At 36.1% G+C, this 19546-nt stretch overlaps 1 protein-coding gene across 2 annotated transcripts; it reads left to right on the forward strand.

The window, feature by feature from the left end:
* Positions 1 to 6: 6 nt before the first annotated feature.
* On the forward strand, positions 7 to 19325 carry SPAM1 (sperm adhesion molecule 1). Of its 2 annotated transcripts, none has more exons than XM_077857184.1 (4): positions 7 to 138; positions 10647 to 11782; positions 12252 to 12341; positions 17874 to 19325. In XM_077857184.1, exons 2-4 carry the CDS (start codon positions 10826 to 10828, stop codon positions 18450 to 18452), a joined length of 1626 nt encoding a protein of 541 aa, XP_077713310.1. In that variant the 5' UTR covers positions 7 to 138; positions 10647 to 10825; the 3' UTR covers positions 18453 to 19325. The 2 variants fall into 2 exon arrangements, with proteins under 2 accessions (XP_077713310.1, XP_077713311.1); XM_077857185.1 differs by having other exon boundaries at positions 99 to 221.
* Positions 19326 to 19546: the final 221 nt, after the last annotated feature.

Raw genomic sequence — 19546 nt, forward strand, 5'->3', positions numbered from 1 at the left:
ATTTCCCCATTCTCTCAGAATTCCTTTTTTTCTTGAGCTCTCTCCCAGTAGGTGAGTCTTAGGGACACTCCCATCCCGTCATAAATTAGCCAGATCCTAGTTGTTCGTCACTCTGAGTTCCTGTTTCCCTTGTCTCAGGTGAGAATCATAGGGTACTTCTGCTCTCCTCTGATCTTGGTGAAGAGACAAGTACAACTGCCTGCTCTTCTCATTTTACAAGGGTAAATGTGCTCAGGCTTTTATGGAATAGTGTACGGGGGCAGAAATAACTATAAATATTAATGGATCTTTACAATGTTATTAGAAGATTGACTTTGTAGTTAAGTTTTCTTTTTGGATAGCATCTGTCACACATTTTGATATATGTGATATGTTAGATGTATTGCTTATTTTAATAACAACAGTAATGATTATTTGTATTTGTAGACGTAATAAGCATGCTAATAGCCAAAAGAAATTTGATACTGAGAAATAATTTTGTTAACTATTGTATCTTTGAGTTTTGGTAACTGCTCTTTTTCTTTTATGAAATGGAAGCGGAGCCACCTCATTTGGCCAAACTAATATATAATCACCCAACATTATAGAGATATCTGAATCCTACATTAATAATTTTTGCCATTATTCATTTTAAATGTTATTTATTTGCCACTTACTTATTCCACTAATCCAATATAAAGGCTGAAAACTGTCTGGATAATCACATTTGACAAGCTAGAAAAATATTTCCATCAGGCTGAGAGAAGAGTTTGAAGTCTGAGCTTGAAGAGGTTGCTTTCTTAGTGGACTCCTCCATAAGATGCCAGGAAGTAGTCACAGCCAAATTAATGCAAGGCACACTAAGGCTAGAGCCAGTCTGATCTGCTGATAGAGTCATGATCCATGAGGACTTTCTCATGTAGGTTTCCTCTCAGATCATGCTATGTGCTGATGAATGCCATTGGTAGGCACAGCAACATCATCAGATCTGGCTCCATGGAGGTATGAATTTGTTGAGTATCTCACTTCCACCAGAATAAATCCATAATGCTTTTTTATTTAGAGTAAAAAAAAAAAAATATATATATATATATATATATATTTTTTTTTTTTTAATTTCCTAGGGAAGCTTTAAAACTAGCAGGCTTATGAATCATGAAATAGTCTTGGACTTTGCCTCCGTTTGTCATGCTTTTCCCTGCCTTTCACACAAAAGAGGGTGGAGGCAAGGGATAATATTATTAATAACAACAGGAACAACTTACGTTTATTTGGTATTTACTCTGTGTCAGGTATATGGTAGAAAGAAGAACTTGCCTTTACCCTGTTAGATTCTGCACCTGGAGCCTGTGAGTTGAGCTGACAAAAGACAGATTAACAGGAGAAAAATATATAGACTTTAACATTTTTACAGGCACATGGAAGCTGTTATGGTAGTTTAGTCATTTATGGACATTAAAGAGTCTTCAAAGGGATCAGAATTCTATACTGGGTGCTGAAGAGATTAAATTATTGAGATTTGAGAACTTGACTAAGGCCCACTCAATAAGAAAGGGCTTGTTCTCGATATTAAAAACCCAGGTGCATCAGACTCCAACGCTTCTGCCATCTGAGTGGCTTGAACTGTTCCACGGTAAAAAATACATTTTATGTTATGACCAAGGGGACAAATTTGTAAATATATAACTGACACATATGGTTCATAAAATAATATGTTTTACTGCATGTGATGATTGGTATTCTCTTGCTTCCAATTCTGTCCTGCCCTGTTCTATCCTAGCTTAGCCATTCCACTATATGATAATTGATTTCACTTTTTTTTTAAAAAGTGCTCATTACAATCAGTTAAATCAGTTTTATGCCTCACCAATAGTCCATGGTCTGAACTTTAGGGGAAAAAAATCCTAGGAATAGGCCTATCGAACATCACTTTCTTGGATAATCAGTAGTTCACAACTACTCTCCATTTTTGCCCAAAATGCATCTAAAATACTGGGATGATGTTTAGCCCTTGCTCTGCAGTGCTCTTTTTCCTTGAACTAGAAGCATGTGATCTCCTTGGAGGTCAAACAGCAGCAACCTCCCAAACTGTAGGTGAAGATAAGGGGGCACTTTGACTGTAAATACAACTTTTACTGAGTTTCTACAATTTGAAGTAAATTTTGCAGCTATGATTCTTCCTCTTCCTTTCTGCCTTTTTCACTGACCACAATCTTTATTTTTTTAATTTTAAAATATTTTACTTATTTATTCATGAGAGACACAGAGAGAGAGAGAGAGAGAGGCAGAGACACAGACAGAGGGAGAAACAGGCTCCATGCAGGGAGCCCGACGTGGGACTCGATCCTGGGTCTCCAGGATCACGCCCTGGGCTGAAGGCGGCACTAAACCGCTGAACCACCAGGACTGCCCACTGACCACAATCTTTAAAGGATAGTTAGAGTCTGGCTATTTCCCCCAAACTTGTCCATATCATCTAAAAATTTCAGTATCTGCAGTAAACATTTCTTTGGTGTTCTTGGACTAGGAATTCACAATCCCTAATTTTTTTTTAGAGGTAGTCCTAGTCTAATTACATATTTTGACTTTTCCAATTGCTAGAAGTCAAAAACAACTGACACCTTGCACCTTACTTTAGATGTCATTCTTATAGTCTGGGATAAATGCAAATGAACCATCACAAGGAAGATTTCATAATATAAATAGTGCACTCTATATTTGTATAGCTTCTTGTAAAAAATACTTCATAGGTATCATTTCACATATTATCCCCGCATCCCTGCGAGTGAGATTGATCCAGGTACCACCAATATATTTCTAAAGAGTTAATACCTAAAGATTGAATAATTTGAATCTTCCAGCTATCCAGTGCTTATCCCATCAAGTGCCCTCCTTAGCACCCTTCTCCCAGTTACTCCCCCCACTCTCCTCCCCTTCTGCCACTCTGTTTGTTTCCCAGAATTAGGATTCTCTTATGGTTTGTCTTTCTCTCTAATTTTAACCCACTCAAGATCTGAGCTCCTTAATCCCTTTAGCTGTGAGTATCTCCATCCTTCAGGTCCCACTGGCAGATGGAAGACTCAGTTAAGATAGAGAGAAAAAAATTAAAAGTGAATGTATGAAGAGGAGAGAAGAGTCAACTGCCAAAAGAGACACCACTAAATGTTACTAGTGATACTCTGTGGCATATTTGTTCTACTCTTGAGCTATAGCACATCATTAATTGGACAGAATGGTAGCAGTTGGGGACCATCCTGAGAGGATGGGATTAGACTTGAATTAGTAATATTAAAAATCCCTGCTAATTATAATCTCTAGGATAAATGTTACTATTCATACCACAATGTGAGGTCAAAAGTAGCCATTGTTACTTCTTTAACTCTTGTAACTCCTTATCTTGTTAATGTTTAAGATAAAATAAATTGGATTTTATCCAATAGGTAAATCTGTGCTTTGGAAGAATAATAGGAAATTAAAAATAATTTAGTGAAACTGGAAAAAAGGAAAAAATAATTTGATCAAAGAATTAATTGATGGATAGATTCACTCATTCACCCATACAGTTGAGTACTTATGGACCTTCTACTATGTATCAGATACAGTACTGGGAACTGGGGACATAGTAGTGAGCTCATAGTTTAGTGAGAAAGATATTTGTTTCAAATGTGAATAAAAACTGTGACTGGTACTAAGAAATGAGTACAATTTTTCTGAGAGCCTGAACACATTTACACTCACCTTGGTGGCAATCAGAAATGAACACTTCAATAGTCAGATGTGTTTGGAATGGCTACACAGTGGGAGCAGTCATTGAGAGAGGTATCTCTAGGCTCAGAATAAATTTTTAATGATCCAGGGTAAAAAGACTTATACAAGACATGCAAGGCAGGATCCCATTAGAATGAAACATGTATAATTCTCATATGGAATTCATACTGCCCATAAGAAATGTCACCACAAAACTCTCCTTGTGGATTTTCATGTGGATAATTAAAGATTTGAGTTTTATTTTACTTTAGATCCTGGCTAAAAAGCTGGCCTAGACTGAATTATCACACATTCCTCAGAAGTGGAGAAAAAGATGAATAGCTTGGGAAGACATTTGCTTGCTTGAAACTTCAACCATAGTTTTGCTTTCACAAAATGTGCATTCTTAAGGTAGACTGTAGAACATGTATTTTTAGGAAGAAAGGTATCAAATCACTTAAAACTCTGACAAGATTTTTGAACCAGTCTTCTTCTCAAGAAAAAAAAAAAATCAGTCTGCATCCTAAGAGCCTAGTATCTCTATAGGCACCAAATATCGTAAATTGATAAGAAGTAAAACACCTTGTACTGTCTTTGAAATTGAGCTCATATGTTTTTCTTCAATGACATTTATCTTCAGCATTTGCAAATGTGCTTAATCACATTTGATGCAATTGGATCCCTATTGCCTTTACTTTTATGAGCAAATAGGTGCTCTCTGTATTAGACTATAGTGGCCATTTGGATCTTTAATATAATCCCACATGTAGATTTAGTAACTATGACTTTAATAATTCAGAGAAATAAAACCCAAAAAGTCATCTGGCTGATCAAGGAAAGAGAATCATTAGTTTGCTAACAGAAGACCAATTGTAAACTCCTAGCTCGTGTTATAACTGGCATACCTTCGTGAATTTCATTGTGCACAGCACTGGTTATCATGGAGGTGCTTGTTACTCCTAAACTTTGACTTGAGCGGTACTAAGGCCTTTTGCCAATTTGTGCTAGGCAGCTGAGACACCGTAATTACAGAAGAACTAGGATTGGTCTCAGGTTTATGATGGGGGGATGTGGGGTTGACTGGAAGTCATTTACTTGCATTACTAAGCTCAGTCTGGGGCTTGACAAATGGCATTGCAGAAAGTAACCCCAGCGAAGCTATTGTGTTTTTAACTAGCTCAAATTTAGAGACTCCTTAAGACTTTATTCAATTATTCAAGTAGTTAGTTTTGTCATATCTGGGTGTGTCGGTGCTTCATGTTTGGCTATAGAAGACATAATTGTCTTCTGAGTAATGTTTGAACTCTGTGGCTTCTGGACGCTTTTATTTGAACATTTTCATCTTAAAGTGATGCCATAAGCCATGATTTTGAGTTTCCTGAAGTTCAGAGTACATTGGGTTCATTTACCTAATTATATTATTAACTCATCCAGGGTACACAATAGTGGGGACTGACAAAGATTCTCTATTGACCGTGACAATCAGGCTGGTTGACCTCTCTTTCTGACAAATCCTCAAATGGTGGGCTTCTGTATCCTTCCTGTAGAATCTAGTTCTGGCAGGAACCCTGGTAAGTCAGTTTAGCAAGGAGTCCCATCCTCTATATCTGGTCATCTTGGAAATCTGATTAGGTTTCCTGTCTTCCACTGTTCCCCTAGTGCTTGCCTCATCACCCTGGCCTGACTTCAGCAAGAATCCTGTTAGGTCAGCTTAGCCAAATTTTCCCTTGCCCCTGATGTTCCCTCTTAGCAATTTTCTATCCACAGACCCTCCACTTTGCTCTTTGGCTATAAAGTCCCACTTTTTCTTTTTGTATTTGGAATTGAGTTCAGTTCTACATTGCAGTCTCTTTCCCTTACTGCTCTGGTTTTTCTTTGACAGCTCTGTGGATTCTGGATGGTGTGTTTTGGTTTTTGTTCAAGCACTTTCTTTTTAAAATGTCCCTATTAGCTGTAACTTTGAGTTTACTGGAATTTAAAGTATATCAAGCTCATTCATTCAATTAATGAAGTAACTCACGTATGTATCTATTGAGCATAAGTCAAGTGACTTGGAAATTTGAAAAACAGCCCTATCCTCAGATTAAGGGTATAATGTATACATTCTATTATAAGGCCTCTGGTGTCTACAGAGATATTATAGACACAGAATGTTATTACAGGCACATTCACCTTCTTTCCAAAGGAATTTTCTTCTAAGACTAGGATGAATTGTTTTCTTATTTTCAATTAAACACTCTTGCTATTGAACTATTTTGCATTTTCAAAAGCTGAAATATTAATATCTTTCACAATATATCAATATAACTTGCTTAAGGCCTCAAAATCTAGAATTCATGTTTAATAATCCTATGGTTTTCTAGCTTCTTAGATCTATGACTTTCTAATTATATCATGGCCCAACAGGACAAAATTTTATTGCATAACATCAACATGTATAAATTACATCTCTATGTTCTACTACAGCAATTAAATAAAGTTTAATTTTGGGAACTGCTTTCGAAGGATTTTATTTGTTTGGTTCTTTTTTTTTTTTTTTTTTTTTAAATCTCCCCTCTCCTTTCCTACCTTAGGGGATTCAGAAAATTAGGATTTTTCTCTAACAAATGTCAAACCCGGCTTTCTTAATCACTTTGAAAATATAAATTCTTTTTAATTTTGTGAGGAGAAATTACTTTTACAGCAAATGCTGTGGACTTCCTTGAAACCAGTTCATTCTTCATCTCTATTATACCACAGAAATCTTTTGTTAATTTAACAAAATGCTTTAGCAATCAAAACAACTGCAATTAGGACTTGTTTTACCTGGGTTCTTAAAATTTATAGCATTTTTTGTTAATATGACATCTTTACCAATCTTTTTTGCTACTATAAGGCTCTTGAATTTGCGAGGATGCAAAGCTCAAGTATACACACAGTAACATCTCAAAAGATTAAGTCTTCCCTTAATTGACTGGGCAAAGAGCTGTCTTTTCCCACCCAACACGTTGAATACTGATGAGCAATTATCTGGAGCAATTTCTGGAGCAGATCTGATATTTCAGAGGAAACTTTTACAATTCTGCCTCAGCAATAAGTTGTCTTTTTTTCTTTCTACTGCATAGTGTGATAGGGAAAATCAAATATGGGTATCTGTGAAAAAGAATGAGAAGTTCTATAATGTGCCATGTTTTTAAATCTACCTCTTTAGTGGAAATTGTTTGGCACTTAGTGGTTAGTAGTAGATATACAGATTAAGAATGAGCAACTTCTTTTTCTTTTTTTTTTTTTTAAGATTTTATTTTTAAGTAATCTCTACACCCAACATGGGACTCAAATTTACAACCCCAAGATCAAGGGTCACATACTCTAAGGACTGAGCCAGCCAGGAGCCCCAAGAATGAGCAATTTCTTTAGCCTTGAGGAGCTCCAGACTGTGCAAAAACTATCTGTGGGAGACACTGACAAAGTTAAGAATGAAGCAAAAGGAACAAAGTAGAGTAATAATAATGATAATAATAACAAAGGAAAAGGAGAAGGAAGAAGGAGTTGATGGAACGCCACCAAAAATAGTATTAACTTCTCTTGTTTAATCAAGTTTATCATCATATCCATTTCTGGCCAAGTTATTTATAAAACATCATAGCTTAATAAGAAATTTCCTACAAAAAAAAAAAAAGAAAAAGAAAACTTGCTTGAAGGCTCTTTTCTTTCCTGAAAGCATGAATAAATTTTTGCTTTAAGAGAAGAAAATTGTACATGGATTTTTCTGCTTTGGGGACTATTATGCTGGTTTCTTACTTTAAGTTTGCTCAGAACTCAGCTGAGATCCAGTATAACTTGTAATTGGAGGTAGAAGTCAGCCTTTGAGTTGAAATTAGAGACCAAGTAATACTTCAGAAATGAAACATAGCCTACCAAATGTAATTAGTATACAAGGGTTACAAAGGTAATAAATTTGGGGCTGGCTGCTCACTTGAAGTTTTGTTTTCTTATTTTTTGATATTCAAGAATGATTCCCAAAGTATTTATGGAGGTAATCTAGATACATTAAAGTTACCTTTAGCATCCTGAGGCTAGAGGCTATTTGGTGAATATTGTAACTGTAACCTTTATCATGCTCAGTTGTTCTGAGGCCAGTAGGGTAAGTAACAGGGACCTAAGAAGTGCTGTGGAACATCTTCAACCTTGGGACTCTCCACACTGGCCCTCCCTTCAGTCCTAATTTAGCTCTCACTAAAGTTATAATCTTGGCTTTATCAATTTTTGTACACATTTCTGAATTTCACTTTGACATTGATAATAATAATTTATATTCAAAATCTATAATAGTAAGAGGATAGTATATGAATTCAGTTCTTAATTCCATTGAGGTAATATATACATAGACTCCTTCTAGGAAATGAGAATAGCAGAAGAGTGGGTTCTGAAGACAGTCCTATGACTTGACTTCTCCATCTGTTAATTATGATTTTCTAGAAATAAAGCATTTGCAGTAGAAAAGAAGAGGCTAGAATTAAACCAAGAAATTTAGCTGTTTTGTTTGGCTTTTTCTGTCTTGATTGTCCTTACCTCAAAAATCCCAACCACAGCTCCTTTGAAAAGTAAAATGAGGGGCGCCTAGGCAGCTTAGCTGGTCAAGTGAGCAACTCATGATTTTGGCTCAGGTTGTGATCTCATGGGTCATTAGATTGAGCCTCATCAGGCTCCACTCATTCAGGAGTCTGCTTAGGATACTCTCTCTCTCTCTCTTCTTCTGCCTCTCCCACTGAGTGAGCAATTAGGCACTTGTGTGTATGCTCTCACTCTCTTCCTCTCTCTCTCTCTCTCTCTCTAAAAGAAGAAAAAAAAAGTTAAAACAAAAACACCCCGAACAAGCATCCTAATGAATAAACAATAAGAAGGTGGATGATTATATTCCTCTTCCCACTAAGGAGAAGTTGAACTTCAAATCTCTTTTGGCAAGCAAAAGGCTAGCCTTAAGTTTTATTTTTCTCCTCAGTTTTTATTTGAGAAACTATATGGTAGCTGAATGAAAGAAAATTAGAAGATCAAAAACATGTAATGGATCCTCAGGAAATATGAATATTCTTTTACATCCCTGGATATTCTTTAATTCCTTAAGCATGTGCTTATGTTTCTGTATATCTCAAAAAACTGCTTGTTTTCAGTAACATCAAGGCAAGGAGCTAGTTGGTCCCTAGTACTTTAGGCAAGCATCTTTACATGTTATTTAGCGATCTTTATAACTAGCTCTGATGCTGCACAAATTCCTTCAGGCTAAAATACTGTATTTATTTAAGCATCTCATCATTGGGTGGTGAAGTTGCTTTTAGTATTTTCTAGTCATAGATGCTACAATACATAGTGGTGAATGACACATTTTAAGTATCTATATCTATATCATTTTTATTACAAAATAATTTAGAACAAATTCTCAGATAAAACATTCCTGTTTCAAAGGTTCTAGCTAATGTGTTGTAATGATAAAATTTCTTTATAAGAGTAAGAGTTAATTAAGATTTTGGATGTCTTCAAATCTTGAGCTTTTAAATTTATTCTGAGGTAAAACAATCTTTTTTTTAAGGAATGTTAATGACTTGCCAGTGCTCTAGGAAGATGTTAAAACCAACAGGCAGTGTGCCTGGGTGGCTCAGTCGATTAAGCATCTACCTTTAGCTGGGGTCATCATCCTAGGGTCCTAGGATTGAGTCCTATACTGGGCTCCCTGCTCAGCAGCAAGTTTTTATTCACCTTCTGCCCCTCGCCCCTGCTCATGCTTTCTCTCTCTCTCTCTCTCTCTCTCTCTTTCTCTCTCTCAAATAAATAAATACAAATCTTAAAAAAAAAAAAAAAAGCCAACAGGCTTCTGGCCTGGGCACCACTGAAGACAAGCTGAGTGGTTGGACCCTGAAAGGACTTCTGGGCAAATACTATTGTTAGGAATTGGGAAGATACTAAAGGCTTAGCAGGAGGACTTTAGGAAGCATTTATCCAGACAATGGGCAAGAAGGACACTTGCAAAGCAACCTAGTTGATCTAAATTGAGAACAAACGTTATACACACTACTGGAGAGATGTTAATCATATGGAATTAAGTCAGGTAAGATTTTCTAGGGAGATGAGATTCTTGTGTAAAGTCTCTAGTAGATCCTCTCAATGAGGATGCCTTTCTAGATGCTAACCCAGGTCTGCCCCCAATTCTGTGCCCCAAGACTTTGTCTAAAGATGTATTAAGAAGAGATACTTTGTTTCATAAAAATATTTACATATTTTTTGTGCCTATACATAAGTTTTGTGTACGTATATATAGAGATACAGATATCTATAAGTATAGTGCATATTTTACTTATCTTTTACTCCATTACTTTGAGATATGATGGAGCACTATTCCAAATAACACTTAAACTTGTTCCTCAGTAGGAGATTTGGGTTAATTCAATAGTTTTGAACACACTTTTGATATATTACGTCTGGTAGAAGTGACTTTTGCTTCCTCCTCTAGGTGCCCCCCTTCAAAAAAAAAAAAAGATGAAATCTCATAATTCTATGATAGGTTATTTTCAATTTTTGGCATGCTACTATAAAATGGTCTTTCAAGTAATAACAAACAAAAACGAGAGGTTCAACTGGAATTTTATTTAACAGGTCATTGGCGCATCATCCTACAGAAGCAGAAAGGAAAAGGGAAAAAATAGCCACATTCACCTCTCTGTAGTCTCAGTAATGATTTGGAAAGATGAGACAAATGTTAGCTATAACATGATTTGTATCACACAGAGGGGAAAATAATTTTATTGATTCAAACACAGGAGTTCTCCAGCTTTAAAAATTGAATTTAACTCCTACACTTAAAGTTGAAAACTTGGTAAAGTTTAAAGTCTTGATACAGAAACATAGTGTAACAATATATTCTATTTATTATTTTTTTCCACTTACAGATGAAGCAACTTGCAAAATATTCTTGAAACATGAAGTAAGAAGAATAATATTTAAAAGTAACACGATCGTTATACCTCTTTATCTATCAAAGTGGCCTCATTCCACTATCTCTCTTCTGTGCATGAAATATTGGATAAGCCAAAGCGGGAAGAAATCTTCATAGTCATTAATCTTTGCAATGGGAGTTCTCAGGTTCCAGAATATCTTCTTTAGGAGCTTTTTGGGGTCCAGTGGAACAACCCAAGCACTGTTCATCTTCCTTCTGATTCCATGTTGCTTGACTCAAGAGTTCAGAGCACCCCCTTTCATCCCAGGTGTTTCTTTCCTCTGGGGCTGGAATGCCCCCACTGAACTTTGTGCTAAAAGGTTTAATGTGCAGCTAGATCTGAATCTTTTCTCTCTGATAGGAAGCCCTCTAAAAGGCGTCATAGGACAAGGCATTGCATTATTTTATTCTGACAGACTGGGCTACTATCCCCACATAAATAAAACGACTGGCAAAATTGTGAATGGAGGAATCCCCCAATTGGGATCCTTAAAAAAGCACTTGGACAAAGCCAAGAAAGATATTTCCCATTACATAGAAACAGACAGCGTGGGCTTGGCTGTCATTGACTGGGACTGCTGGAGGCCTAACTGGGAAAGAAACTGGAGACCTAAACATATATACAAGGAACAGTCTATTGACTTGGCTCAGCAACAACATATACACCTTAATCTCACAGAGGTCACCAAGATAGCCAAGGCAGATTTTGAAAAGGCAGGAAAATGTTTCATGCAAGAGACTTTAAAGTTGGGAAAGTTCCTTCGGCCAAACTATTTATGGGGTTTCTATCTTTATCCTGATTGCTACAATTATAATTATAAAAGTCCCAATTACAATGGAAGTTGCTTTGATATAGAACAGAGAAGAAATGATGAGATCAACTGGTTGTGGAAGGAAAGCACAGCCCTTTTCCCATCCATTTATTTGAACAGCAAATTAAAATCTTCTCCATTCGCTGCTCTTTATGTCCGCAATCGTGTTTTGGAAGCCATTAGGGTTTCTAAAGTAAAAAATGTTAAACATCCACTTCCGATCTTTGTATATGCCCGTCCAGTTTTTACTGATGTGTTGTTGAAATATCTTACAGAGGTGAGTAAATCAAGGCATGAGGCCTATGAACTAGTGTCCACAAAAGGTGTTTAGTGGAATCCAACATCATTTTCAAAGGGAGTGAGATTTAGCTTTTAATATCCTTTAGGAATATTCACATTGGTGACTGTACACTGTTATACGCATATGAAAAAGAATATATTTCATTTTAATGTAATCATATAATATCTTAAGAACAATAAAAAACTAGGTAGAGTAGACAATATAGTAACTCAGTTCCTTTTTTTGCTTTCATGGGTTTTGCTCTTTTATCAATAGAAGCAATTAAAACAATAACAGAAAAATCTGTAATTTGTTATAGTAGCATAGTGGTGGCAACAAGGATAGAAATAAATAGTGGGGAAGACTTAAATTATTATTGTTGAGCCAGAATTCTTAGCTTTGGTGTTATTTTGTTATGCATAGTATTTCTATTTTATTTGTTAACTCTTTTTGTCACATTCGCCAGGAGGATCTTGTGAATACAATCGGTGAATCAGTTTCTCTAGGTGTCTCTGGAATGGTAATGTGGGGAAGCCTCAATTTAACCCAAAATGTGGTAAGTTGAATTGATAGGAAATAGATGAAAACATTTCCACTTTTAATGTGTTTGAGGATTGTTGTGAGTACTGAATAATAAAATAAGTACTATGCTTGGCACATAGTGGTAGGTGCTTAATTAATACTGGTTGCATTAAACTATCCTTCCTTTGTGTGGTTATGTTATAAGGCAGAAAATTTTGTACCTGTTATCCAATGAGGAAACAGAAATTCAGTGAAATTGACTGAAATTCTCTAGGCTATCTGGCTAGTAAGTGGCAAAAAACAGGACTACAACCTCAGTTTTCTGACACGATGTTTGTTTTTTTGTGATATGTCTCATCTTAAAAAGCCTATGAACTAGCCAATGAAAGAATAGTCAATTCTTTTATTCATTCAATTACTATTTATTAAGCACTTACTTTACTTATTCATTTAGTTATTCAGTGGAAGTTTATTACAAGGGCCAGCAATGATGGCCATTGGCCAAATCTGACCTACTTGCTTTTGTACAGCTCATGGGCTAAGAATGATTTTACCTTTTTAAATAGATGAGGAAAAGCCCCAAAATGATAGTATTTAAAATACGTGAGAATTCTGTAAGATTTAAATTTCAGCGTCTATTAGTAAAGTTCTATTGGAGTATAGGCATGCTCCTTAGTTTCAGTGTCTATGGCTGCTTTTGCAGTATAAAGAAATAATTGAATAGTTATGGCAGAGACTGTATCATTCAAAACCCCAAAATATTTACTGTCTGCCCCTTTACAGAAAATGTTTGCTGACACTCGGTTTATTGAACATCTCTTTTGATTAAGTGCCAGATAATTCTGTAAGTGCTAAAAAATGTAGCAGTGAACAAAGCAAAGTCCCATCACCATGAAGCTCCATCTTTACAAGTGGAAATGCAACATATACGGATAGGATATATTAGGTAGTGATAAGTGCAATAGAGAGCAATGAAGCAGTGTAGGCAGGATAAAGAGAGATAAAATGGTGATACTTAAGATAGGGCAGTCACAGAAGGCCTCTCTGATGAGGTGCTGTTGGAACAGAGACCTGATGGAAATCAGGGACCAAGATGATAAGTGCAATAGCCTTCAGGCTGGAATGTGCTTGTCAAGAAAGACCGAGGAGGTCAGCATGACTGGAATACAGTAAGCAAGGAAGACAGGGGTAAGAGGTGTGGTCTGCAAGAAGACAGAGGGTCAGATGTAGGACTTCATGGGCCACCAGGGGGCTTTCACTCTGACATGGAAGGCCACGAGGAGATCTGAGAGGAAGAGTTGCAATCTCAAACATTTCTTATTTAGCTGAGCTGAAGATCCCTGGTGGAGGGGCAAGAGCAGAAGCAGGAAGAGAAAGCAGTTGATGGTTTAGACCATAGGTGCTGGTATGTGAATATAACCCAAAAGTAGAACTGAGAGGACTGACTGAGGGATTGGATGAGTAGGTTGGATAAAAGAAGTGTTTAAGATGACTGAGGCTTTTGGTTTGAAGGGCTTGCCTCTGAGATGGGAAAGACTTTAGGAGAAATGGTTTGGTGGGGTTGGGCAGGGAGGAAGCAAAAAGAGCCAGGCAGGAGTGGGGAAGGGGTGAATAGGCAACTGGGAATTTTTTGAAATATTACTAAATTGTTCAAAATTTCTCTAAGGGAGATGAAAAGGAATGCTTCTTTATTTTCCACAGGTTATATTTAGTATTATCTATTTTAAGTAAAATTTTGAATAAAACTTGTTTTGTTAGGGAAAAAATGGTAATTTTTTTTCTGTATAGATGACTTGCTTTTATTTTCACATAATGCACTTTCTTTAGCTCAAAAAGATTTTAAGTATCACCCCCTAGTCCTTTCCCTCTTCCTTCATTTTCTTCCTTGTTTAGTTCTCTATAACAGGTCTTTCTTCCTCACCTCTTCAATCTTCTTGATTCAAACAAGAGTAAAGCTGTTACATGGCCACTACTGAATTGGAGCTCCACTTTTGCTTCTCTAACAGATGTGGAAATACTAGTGAGTTAGGTGCCATTGAGAATATCCTATGAAGCTCATGGTCCAGGGGTCTTATCCTAGGACCTATAGAGAAGACACTTCATACAACACTCTAAGACCAGAAGAGACCTTTTGTCTCTTGTCCTTCAATAGACTCATTGTATTGTTAACTCATTTCTAAAAGTACTCAGCAGTAGTCCTCATTATGAGATTCTTCCAAGTAATCTGAGTCCTACTACTTATTGGTAGAACTCTATTATCTCTGGCTTGATCACCAATAAAGAGAAATAACATAAAATAGAAGTTAGGAGAAAGGGATATGTCCCTTTTGCAAAATCTTTCATGTCAGAAAATCAATTAAAAATTATAATTCTCCTGAATATATTCCTGATTATCATTCACTGTTTCTCAAATATGTAAACACTCTTCTCAAGGGTCTTGTAATTCTTTAATGGAATAATTTTAAATTCTCCATACTACTTCCTTTTTTATTTTTTTCCAGAACTGAGAACTCCACCCTTATTCTGATGAGGAATGAATCAGGCATTCCCCAATTAGTAGTATGGTGTGACATACTATTTCATTGTCACATATGGTCTTTCTTTTGCACTTTAATCTTAAATTTACCTTCTTCTCTCATTACTCTCAGATAATCTTTAGCATTGTTCATGCAGGGACAGTTCTTCAATTTAAATATGGCTATTGTCTACCTAATGACACTATCTTGAAATTGCCCCCTGTGGCCTCTGTTTTATATATTTCTGCTACTTTTGAATGCTAGTTCTATCATTGCTTCCCCCTTTTTCTATGTCATTTGTAATCAATAGAATCATGGATTACTCATCTTATTTCCTCTGATTCGTTGACAACTTGAGAAGCTGGTAACTACAGGTTTAAAGACTGAAATTGACTTAAAACAATGGTTATCCAATGTAAGCAAACTATTTACACCCATTCCATTTTATTAGATCCATTGATGTGACAAGCAGCTTCTACTGGTCCCAGCTCATGAGACCTGATTGTTGAATATTTGGAAATTTTGTGAGCTGGTTGTTAAACACAACCATTATTAAAACTTAAATTACAAAAACTTAGAATGGAATAAATACTGTTAAAAACAGAAGTAATAAATACTCAAAATGTATTCGTTATGTACTTTACTACTATCCATAATCTTGAGGTTATGTATATCTAGTGTATCTATATAAGTGGAAATAGTATGTAATGATGTGCTTCTCCGTACCACACTACCATTATGAGTTCTTGATTCCCAATCACTCAGTGATGTTAAGTTGACAGCTTAAAATTGACCATGGCAGATGTATTTGCACAATGGATATTGACAAACATTGTAAACCAGGCCTTATCTTTAAGAAAGCCAGTTTCATATCCTTCCAAAGACTACATCTTGTATAGGCTAATCATTCTCAAACCATACTCATCCTTTACTCCTCTTTCTGCCCAGCTCTTGTCCCTGTGGTCACCCAGATTGTCATCTGAACTTCGTATAAATTCTCATATTGTGGCCCTGGGGATACACTGTTGAAGAATATTGACAAAGTCTCTGCAGTCATGGAGTTTATATTAATATTGGCTGGATAGAAAAAAATAAACAAGAGAAATATTTGATGTGATAAGTACTGCGCAGAGAATTAAAATAGAAAGATGTGAGAAAGTAGATAGGAAAGGTGTCTGAGGTTTAATTAAAGCTGCAGTCTGAATGACAAGGTAAAGTGACTATGTTAAAAATTAGAGGAAAGAACATTCCAAGCAGGGAAACAAGTAAGTGCAGTTTGAAATGAACTTGCCATGCTTAAGAAACAACTACTAGGCATAGTGGGTAAGGGAGGGGTGTTCAAGAGGAAGGAAGGGTTACCTCACATGAGGCTGTATTAAAATCAGGAGAAATGGAATTTTGTTATAAACACTATGTAAAACTAGGATTAAGAAGAGGTTTTCGGGATGCCTGGGTGGCTCATTGGTTGAGCGTCTGCCTTCGGCTCAGGGCGTGATCCCAGGACTCTGGGATAGTTCTGTAGTTTAGAAGTCTGGCATGGGTCTTATTGGGCTAAAATAAAAATGTTGGTAGGGTTGCATTCCTTTCCACGGGATGATCTTCTCTTACCTATTTGGGTTGTTGGTAGAATTCATTTCCTTGTGGTGGTAGCAACAAGATGTCTGTTTTCTGGCAGGCTATGGCTAAGGTCATTTCTGCTTCTAGAGGTCACTGCATTCTTTAGTTCTTGGCCCTCCCTTCTAGCTTCAAAGCCAGCAATGCTAGATTGAGTCTCCTTTACCTTTGAATTTGTTCTCTTTCTTCCATCTCATTTTTTTTTTTAAATCCCAGCCAGAAAAGTTTCTACATTTCTAAAGGACTCACAAGATTAGGTTGAGCCCAGCCAGATAACTCAAGATAATCTCTCCATCTGAAGATCCATACTCTTATCTGTAATAATATGTGTAATATTCTTTTTGCCATGCAAGGTAGCATAGTCATGGGTTCTGGGGCATTAGGGAATGGACATTCTCGGAAGGCCCTATTCTTCTTACCATCAATGGTGTCACCTCAAGGAATATAACGAGATAGATTCAAGTGTAAGCTGCCAAGATTCCTCTACTTGCCTTCTGATCTACTACCACCTTCCTCTGGTTTGCTGGAGGATTAGCACAGCCATCTCACTCAATGGAACTATGGATTATGAAAGAAAGGGAGTGACTATCTTCTGTGTTGTTAAAAAGACAGCATCCCAGTTTTAGAATGCACCAGTATTGAGATGAATCATTTTAGTTATTCATCACTCAAGCTTTGCCAAATAAGTACATTTGTAAAAGAGTTGTCATAATTCACCCATGACTTAAACTATACATAACATTTAACATAAAGGATACTCAGTTGAACCTGTGTAGTTATTTTGAGCTAGAAGTTGAGAAATCTTTCTCACGCTGTTTAAACTTATCCTACAAAATGATTCTTATTACCTTAATTTATAATTTCTTGAGGGCTAGCCAATGGTATGCTGGGCCCTGTGCTATAAACACTTTTATATACATTGTATCTTTTCATCTCACAACAACCCTATGAGGTAAGTGCTATAATTATCCATATTTTTACAAATGATGAAACTGAAGCATAACCAAGTTAATTGACTTGCCCAAGGTCACCCAGATAAGAAACTAAGACTCAGAAAGCTTGTGAGATTCCCAAGGGTCACAGAGCTAGTCATCAATGGAACTGTGACCAATCTGTGTGCAGATGGGCCCCAGAGACCATTCTCTAACCACTGTATCATTCTGTCTTATTAGTTTATGAGTTATTGAAGAAGCCCAAGGCTAGGTTGAAATTAAGGTTCAACTGGTCAATTATTCAGTGGCATGAAATGACATGTGAAACTTACTTACAAATGTTACAAAAACAGAATAATCTTGCTAGATAAATTTTAAAAAGGTAAACTGTTTCCTATCTCTTGCTGGGTTCTGTTTTATCATGCTTCCTTAGAAATTGCATATCATAGTGAATTAATTCACATACTTGTCTCTTGATATTCTAACCTTCTTATACTCTTACAGCAAATTTGCACAGAGCTAGACGCTTACATAAAGAATAAGCTGAATCCTTACATAATCAACGTCACTCTAGCAGCCAAAATGTGTAGCCAAGTGCTTTGCCAGGATCAAGGAGTGTGTATAAGGAAACATTGGAATTCAAATGACTATCTTCACCTGAACCCAGTGAATTTTGCTATTCAACTTGAGAGAAGTGGAAGATACACAGTACAAGGGAAACCCACACTTGAAGACCTGCAGCTATTTTCCAAAAAATTTTATTGCGCTTGTTATGCTAATACACAGTGTAAAGAAAGAGTCGACCTGACTGACATTCATACTGTTAAAGTATGCGTGGGTGAAGATGTTTGTATAGATGTCTATCTAAACTCAGTACCCAGTGGTCACCCCTCTGACTGGAAGGGAAAATATGTCACTTCCAGCAATATCTTCTCTGCCATGCCACCACCGGCTACAGGGCCTCCATGTGTTCCTGGTAGAGATCTCAACAGGTGCCTCAAAGCCAGATTTATAGTAGAAGATAACTCCAAAACCACTCAAATGGGCTATCAGAGTATACATATTAAAAATAAGAAACAATAAACCTATTCAAGTATAAGTTGTGTTTATTAAATTTTCTAATTACATTGTTTTAATATCTTTTGCATTTCTATATTTAATAGTTTAGCTAGCTTAGATTTTTCTTAGGCAAGTAATAATAACTATACACTTGAAGATTTATTTTTGAGATGTGAATCAAAACTCATGGCTGAGATAGTATTTTGATTTTTGAGCACAGATTGCATTTTCATGATCAAATTGAATTTGAGATGATTATTAATTGATACACAAAAGATGTTGGCTAGGACTTTTAATTTTCAAAATTGTAGTCAGGAAAGTGTTACTCTTCTGAGTAATGAAATGAAATAGTAATGAATGAATGAATAGTAATGAAATCTATTGATACTACATTTTGCTTTTGAAAATCAAATAGAATATTATTAATATTGCATAGAATTAGTTTCGTAAGATGATATCTAATTTTGTATTTTCTCATTGCCATGAGCCTTTAGCAAATATCTCACATGCCATGAGGTATATACAGAACTAATAGGTATCTGCTATATTCTTGGTTTTATCTATAAAAGATTGTAAGGTCTATAACACTTAGAGATCTAGTTTTCTTCTGAGAAAAGTAAAGATTTAAATAATTCTAGTTTACTGCAAATGAATGTCCTTATAAGTAGTTCTTAATTTGCAACAAAAACATCATGAAATTATTATGGTAATAAAGCTTCTCTTTTAAAATATAATATCCCAAGTGTACCTGTCTGGCTGAGTACAGAACTATAGGTTTCAGGGATTTCATCTTGATAATTCAAGTTATGTTTTATAAAAAGGTAACCTTTAAAAAGTGATTAGCCTGTCAACCCTGTACATGGTTTAAAGGTATTCCAAATAAATATTAAAAAAATAGTCCAGTTTTTCTTACACTTTTGATGGTCTTTGACAACCTTGTGTCCTCAAACGGCCTTATTTTATCTGAGCACCCATTCACATCCTTCATCAAGTATTTATTCAGTGTTCACTCTCTGCCAGGCTCAGTATTAACTGTCACAGATTCAAGGTGACGTTACCATGGTTCTTGTCTCAGTGAGTTTATTTGTATATTTGAAGAAGACAGAAATTTGAAAATG

The sequence above is a fragment of the Canis aureus genome, chromosome 18 (assembly GCF_053574225.1).
Source record: "Canis aureus isolate CA01 chromosome 18, VMU_Caureus_v.1.0, whole genome shotgun sequence".
Classification (NCBI taxonomy): domain Eukaryota; kingdom Metazoa; phylum Chordata; class Mammalia; order Carnivora; family Canidae; genus Canis; species Canis aureus.

What these genes read in the sequence shown, in the direction of transcription:
- SPAM1 (XM_077857184.1), top strand. Translation starts at nt 10,826, where the DNA reads ATGGGAGTTCTCAGGTTCCAGAATATCTTCTTTAGGAGCTTTTTGGGG. An exon ending in TGTTGAAATATCTTACAGAG is followed by an intron (nt 11,783 to 12,251) that starts GTGAGTAAATCA and finishes CACATTCGCCAG; the next exon opens with GAGGATCTTGTGAATACAAT. An exon ending in TCAATTTAACCCAAAATGTG is followed by an intron (nt 12,342 to 17,873) that starts GTAAGTTGAATT and finishes ATACTCTTACAG; the next exon opens with CAAATTTGCACAGAGCTAGA.